Source organism: Adiantum capillus-veneris, chromosome 23, assembly GCF_014529385.1.
Source record: "Adiantum capillus-veneris isolate H3 chromosome 23, ASM1452938v2, whole genome shotgun sequence".
Taxonomy (NCBI): domain Eukaryota; kingdom Viridiplantae; phylum Streptophyta; class Polypodiopsida; order Polypodiales; family Pteridaceae; genus Adiantum; species Adiantum capillus-veneris.
The window spans coordinates 8,785,814-8,792,869 of NC_140953.1; the positions used below are offsets into that span (position 1 = coordinate 8,785,814).

Below are 7,056 nucleotides of genomic sequence, written 5' to 3' on the forward strand. Positions count from 1 at the left end.
AAAAGTCAAAAAACGAGCCCAATGGGGGCAAAACTTTTTGTAAAGAGGGAGTTCTGCTTTTTTTGCATTGTACATGAAAGGAGAAGAGAGAGAAGCTCAGAGAAGGATTGTAATGGAGCTTGGAAGCCATTAATGCACAACCCTTTTGGTCTGTGGTGCTGTGTCGCATCCCCCTTCCCCCTTTTTCTTTGTCGTCTCGTCTGTTTCCAGCCGCGGTGCCGGTGAAGCGTGTGTACGCCCGGATCGTTGGTGCTTTGCAAAGAGAGAGAATTAGAGAGAGAGAGAGAGAGTGAGTGAGAGAGAGAGAGAGAGAGAGAGAGAGAGAGAGAGAGAGAGAGAGAGAGAGAGAATAAGTGTATGTGTGGAGGGAGGCAGAGCAGGTGCAGTGAGGTGTCGGCTCCTTTTGCGGCTCTGGATAGCGTGTGTGCGCTTGGGAACTAAGCAAGTGAAGCGGATTAGGTGTAGATTTTCATTTCGAAGGTGTTTTCGAGTGGATTGGGGTGCTGTGTTGACCCTGAGCTATAGAGAGGCATTTCTAGTCGTGCCAGGTGTCGTCCCCATTCCCCCTCTCCATCTTCTGGTGCCCCCACTGATGAGCACACTGATTGCTCCTAGTTGATTGAAAAGAAGCGGTTTGCGTGTTAGAAGTCATGGCAGGTAGAAGCTATGGACCAATTTTCACAGGAGAAGAGAGCCCTGATGAGTGGATGTCAGATTTCAAGTTGTACATGCTATCGTTTCGTATGCTGAACGAGGATAGCAAGATGCAGACTTTTCCTTTGGTGATGCGTGGTAGAGCTAAAGCGTGGTACGACGCATTGGAAGGTGAGCTGAAGCAAGCATGGCCGGCTCTACGAGCGAGGTTTGTTCATGACTTTCGCAAGGAGACTTCCCCAGTCGAAATGGATGCAAAGATGAAGGCGCTTAAGCAAGATGTAAGTGAAGAGTTCAATTTTTTTTTGGGTCATTTTGAGGAGTTGTGGGCAGAGTTAGCGGCAGCCATGCAATTGGCCAATGGAGATTACTTCAAGCTAGACAAATTCATGGCGTGTCTGCATCCCAAGGTGAGAGAAAAAGTTGAGTTCGAGATCCCAGAGAATTATAATGGTGCGGTAGCCATTGCACGGTCGAAGAGCAGAAAGATAAAGAAGAAGATAGAGCAGGGCGTGTCAGGATACGAGACGATGGCCCATGTTCAACCGCAGAGCTCGAGAGAGGCTGGACATGAATAAAATTAGGGAATTCGAGGTGTAGCTATTGTGCCGCAAAATTGGGTGCGCATAGTGCAAGATTTATCCGAGCAGATGCAAGAATTGCGGCTCAGTGTCATGGATAGAGGACAACCAAGAGGAGAAAGGGACAGGGCACGGCCACTGCCTGGTCGGTGTTACAATTGTGGAGAAAAAGGGCATTATGCACCTGATTGTCCTCAACCGCAGAAAGAAAGAGGCGGTATGTACCCGCTTTTTGGTAGAGGTCGAGGTAAAGGTCAATACAATGGTCCAAGAGAGCAAGCGATGGAGAATCCTGTGCAGCCAGCTCAGCAAAACAGAGGTGAGGTTCCAAGAGTGAACATCATAGGGGTAGACAAGCAGGATGTGAAATTTTTGGCCAAAAAGAGGGCAAGAGTTGAGAGGGAAACAGAGGTAGAACGGGAAACAAGAGATCGCAAGGGTAAAGAGAAGGTGTACAAAGGCAGAGAGCAACCTGAGCCTAGCAAAATAAGGAGGCGTCACAAGATCAAGCAAGCGGATTTCCAGCTAGGACGAGGCTATCCCGAGTACAATCTGGTGAGTGACGTTCAAAATCAGAAAGAAAATATCACATTTGGTCAGTTGTTAGCTTTAAATCCAAAGTTAAGAAGGTAGTGGTCTACAAGTGTTAGTACCAGGCTGCCAAGAGCTAAGGGGAGTGTCCAAACAGTGCAAAATATGGCTTTGAGAGTAGGTAGCCCCACTGATGTTCTTCCATTGGTGGATGCGATTATAGAGAAGAGGATGCAGGTACAAGCCTACATAGACGGTGGAGCACAGGTTTGTGTTATGACGGAAGCATCCATGAAAGAGACAGGAGTCAAGACAGTAGTCAGGTCAAATGTGCTCATGAGGATGGCCAACCATACTAAAGCCAGGTGTCTGGGTGTGGCGCAAGATGTGAAGGTCAAGGTGATGGGCATAGAGTGCCTGATTGACTTCTTTGTGATGAAAGTAGGGGATAATGCTTACCCTATCATTTTGGGTAGGCCATGGCTGTTGGCAATAGGTGCAAAGCAGGATTGGGAGAGAAAAGTGTTCACTTTGCCTGACAAAGAGAGAGGCAATCAAATTGTGCTTGATTTGAAGACCAAAGAGAGCAGTTCTCGTCACATGGCAGTTAAAGATGAGGGCGACACGACGAGCTATGAGTACGAGATTGAGACGGGCTATGATGAAGGATATACTAGCACAGAGGAAGAGGAGAGCGAGGATGACATGCTGAAGATAGATGCAGATTTGTTAGGAGTCACCATAGATGACTCTCCACCTAAAGAAGAAGGTATGCAGCCTCAAGCTCATGGTTTAATCATAGAGGAGGTTTCGAGTATGATAAGTGAAGACCTTACCAAAGGGGAAAAGGAGAGCTATGTTCAACTATGTGAGTCCTATCCAAATCTGTTTGCAACGGAGTACAAGCATTTGCGAGGTGCAAAGGGGGTGGAGCACAAAATTGTTCTTAAGGAGGGGTATAATCCTAAAGCACAGAAGCTAAGAAGGCTAGGAGAAATTAAAAAAGAAGCCCTTTGGCAGGAGATCAATAAACTATTGGATGTAGACATCATATATCATGCGAAGGAGTCAGAGTGGGTCTCGCCAGTGGTCATAGCCCCGAAGGAGAATGGGAAATGGAGAGTGTGTGTCGACTACAAGCCATTGAATGCCGCGACCAAGAGGAATCACTACGTCTTGCCATTTCAAGACGAAATCCTAAACCAGGTGGCTGGGCATGAGAGGTACTCGATTATGGATGGCTTTTCGGGGTACTTTTAGATAGGGATTGCACTTGAAGACCAACTGAAGACCACATTCATATCTCCATGGGGCTGTTTTTCTTACCGCAAGATGCCGTTCGGATTGGTGAATGCATACGCTACCTTCCAAGGTTGGATGAATAGGGTATTTGGTCCATACTTGGGCCGTTTTATTAGGGTCTTCATGGATGATATCGGCTGCTATAGTTCAAGGTTGGAGCACCTATCAAAGCTCCAACTATGCTTTCAAAGGCTAGATGAAGAAGGAGGCCAGTTGAATCCCAAAAAATGCAAGCTAGCACAACCTCGAGCGCGGCTGTTAGGTCATGTGGTGTCGCAAAACGGTATAGAGGCATATCCTGAGAAGGTGAAGGCATTGGTGTTGATGGAGCCGCCATCAGATGCTCAAGGTTTGGCTTCATTTGTTCATAAGTTGAAGTATTTGTCACGTTTCTTTTGGATGCTGTCGCAATATGTGCATCCTCTTCAAAAGAGGGCTCAGCAAGTACATGGCTATGAATGGGATGAGGAAGCTCAAGAGACTTTTGATAGGGTCAAGGAGATTATATGCCAGTTGCCAGCGGTGTGTCCTCCTAATCGAGAGGACGACTTTTATGTATCTATGACAGTGGGCACAATTGCTATTGGAGCGGTTCTATTGCAAAAGTTAGGGAGAAGCTACAAGCCGATATACTTCGAGAGCAGGGTTATTAGCCCAGGAGAGGCTACCTACACCGAGGTGGAGCAGTGGGTGATGGCTCTAGTCTTCGCTTGCAGGAAGTTCAAAGTCCATTTGATTGTGCGTAAGTTTTTTGTGTTGACGGCTAACAATCTATTGCCAGAGGTAGTGCTACATTTGAAGACAAGAAGGAGGATTATGAAGTGGGTGTTGGAGCTACAGGAGTTCGAGTTCGAGTTTAAGGTGGATCACACCAGTCGGTCTCACCTGGCAGACATTCTTGTCAGCAAGGCTATCGATTTGCCGACCTATCCAGGAGTGGTGCGAGATGAAGCTAAGGAGGAACCCGACTTGGAAGATGCTTTCACTATGTGGTTCGATGGAGCATATCGAAGGGTAGTGCAGAAAGCAGAAGGAGGTGTGGTGATACACGACCCACATGGCAAAACAATATTTTCAAAGGCGTATGATTTAGAGGATGTCCACACCAATAATGAGGCTGAGTATCTCGCTCTGCATTTAGGTTTAAAGCAGTGCATAGAGTTTGGCATTTCAAGGTTGGTGGTGAAGGAAGATGCATTGCTATTTATCAAGCAATTGTTAGGCCAATGGAAGGTAAAGCGCGACTCTTTGAAGCATTGGTTCTTTTCCATCAAGAAGATGTTGAAGTCTTTTGAAGAAGTCCAATTCAAGCATGTGAGGAGAGAGCAGAATCAAGAGGCGGATCAACTAGCTAGCAGGTCTATATGTGGCCACAGCTACTTGTGCAGGTAGAGAGACTCTAAAGGAGATTGAAGGATTTTTTAGTACAGGGCAATGTTCAGAGGGTTTGTCCAAGCTGCAAAAGAGAAGAGTGGTGCGAAAGGCCCGCAAATTCACACTGGTAGGTGAAGATCTCATGAATTACGGGCATGACGGAGTGCTTAGAAGCGTTTTGTACAAAGAGGAGATAGGAATGGTGCTGGAGCAATGCCATGAAGAGAGCGGACATCAGGGAAAAGATCAGGTTGTGTTTTGAGTGCTTAGAGCAGGCTTTTGGTGGCCTTCCATGTGAAGGATGTGCACTATTGGTGAAAAACCTGCCATGAATGACAAACTATGGGCGAGAGGAGGCTGATAGCCAAATCACAGGGAGTTATTATTGCCCAAGATGCTTTTGAAAAGTGGGGTTTGGATGCCATTGGTCCACTCCCGAAGTCGGCAAGCGGTAAAAAATACAATATGGTGGCGATTGACTACCTTACCAGGTGGGTTGAGGCCAAGGCTGTCAAAGAGGTAAATGCAAATGTGGTAGCTCAGTTCGTGTTTGACAACATTTGTTGCCGTTTTGGTGTTCCATGGGTGCTGATCTCGGACACAGGCCAAGGATTTCGAAGAAAATTGGTGCGGGCATTAGTGGAAAAGCTGGGTATCCAACACCGCTTCTCTTCGCCATATCACCCGCAGTGCAATGGTTTGGTAGAGAGTGCCAATGGGCAGACTGTGAAGATGTTGACCAAGTATGTTTACAAGCACGTGACAGAGTGGGAGGTGAACTTGGAGAAGTGTTTGTGGGCCTACCGCACATCCTACAAGGTGGCCACAAACTTCACTCCATTTGATCTGGTTTATGGTAAAGAAGCGGTTTTGCCAATGCATGCACAACTAGGTGCGTTGAAGGGTATGTGGCGTGTCAGTGCCACTCAACAGGGCGTGTTGCAGGATCGGATCACTAGTTTGGAGGCTTTACAAATGGATAGGGAGGCTGCGGTAGACTTTTATGTGAAACAGAGGGATAAGCGAGTGGCGAAGTTCAACAAGAGCTTGCCAAACAAGGAGATTCAAGAGGGAGATTTGGTGATGAAGTATGAAAGCTACTTGGACGGTTCAAGAAGAAATGGACGGGTCCGTATAAAGTACATAAAGCCTTTCCGAATGGGACCTATCAGTTGGTGAGAGCCAATGGCAAACATTTGAGGCATAGGGTGAATGGTGTACGGCTCAAGCTATACTTTGACAGGGGGTTAGTGCCTGATGTACACCAGATTGTGGCTACGGGGGTTGGGCAACCAACCTAGACAGAGTGAGCTTGTGAAGGGAAAAAAAAAACACCTTGTACATACTCTGCACATAACATGTACATATAGCTATGGTTTTTTACTTCATTCCATGCCTGTCAAGTGTTGCACTTTTCAGGTTCAAAAGTGTGCTTTTAGTTGAGCATGAATGCTCAACAAGAGGGTTGGGCAATGATGGTAGAGCTAAAGTTGGTCGGAGCTAGGTAGTGGTCTATGCCAGGCAAAGGGTGCAATCGAGTGCGGTGAAAAAGGCTAGGGCAGGTGCCGATGCCCTTGGCAGCCAAAGGATAGCGGGAAAGTGTGTTTGAAGCAGTTTTTTAGGCCAAAAGTGCAGCGGAATGGTCCAGTTGGGATGGCAGGACAAGGTGCTCGAAATGCCAAGTCAGTGCTCTAGAATGTAGAGTTCAGTGTGCTCTAGAAGCTGGTCCAGACGGCTCGTCAAACGGAGTCCCGGTACTCAAGATATTGCAGTTTAAAGGTAAAGTGTGTAGCAGATCCCCGATAGACAGGGCAGCTAGGGACGGGTGGCCCGGGCTGATGCCAGTGTATACATGTGTAGAGATCGAGTTGTGGAGCATGCCTGTCTTCTCGGATTGTGAATCGGAGCTCTGGATAGCAAGTTATGGCCATTTGAAGATTTTCCAGGGGCTGGGTCTGAGCCCACTTGACCGCATTGGAAAATGCGCCATCTGGGCGTCTTCTGAGTCTTGCCAAGATTCTCGGTGGAAGTATTTACCGTGTGGAGCTAGCACGAGTTGACTGCATGTCAATCGGATGTTCGGTTAGTCAGATACAGCTAGACGAAGTTTGGATCATTCGGTGGTGAGAGGCCTGCAGATGCATTTCCCGGTTTTTGGCGGCCTCAGATAGCTAGCTCGGAGAAGCCGAAAGGGCATGGGGTGGGCACGGCGAGGGACCGGCAAAGTGGAGACTCGGTACCACTTTACGACTCGGTGATTGGTTTAGCAAGTGCCAGCTGGCAGGCAAGAGAAAGGAGGGGAGAAGGGAGTTTTCTATGGAGTTTTTTTTTCAAAACTTTAAAGCCTTGGAGGCCATTCAAGCAGGAGCTGCCACGTGGCCGGGCGTATAAGCCCACATGAGGAAGGCGGAGGGACGGGCACGCAGTATGTATACTGGGGCGTGGCCCCTTTAGAAGGTACACAAGAGAAGGAGCTTGGAGCTCTGTGCGGTGTGAGCTATGGCGGAAGGCGCCACCGGCGCTGCGCAGGCGGCGGGTGGTAGTTTGCGGCAGTTTTGGGTGGCTCCGCCCGCGAGGGGAAGATGATGACATGGCACCCCCCCATGGGGGGGCC

The 7,056-nt window shown here is 48.1% G+C and overlaps 1 protein-coding gene across 1 annotated transcript; it reads left to right on the plus strand.

The window, feature by feature from the left end:
* The first annotated feature begins 1,517 nt into the window (after positions 1-1,517).
* Positions 1,518-5,621, plus strand: LOC147427393 (uncharacterized). Its single transcript, XM_086496726.1, has 2 exons — positions 1,518-1,674; positions 5,047-5,621. The coding sequence occupies exons 1-2, from the start codon at positions 1,518-1,520 to the stop codon at positions 5,619-5,621; spliced, it is 732 nt and encodes a 243-aa protein (XP_086352852.1).
* The last annotated feature ends 1,435 nt before the right edge of the window (positions 5,622-7,056 follow it).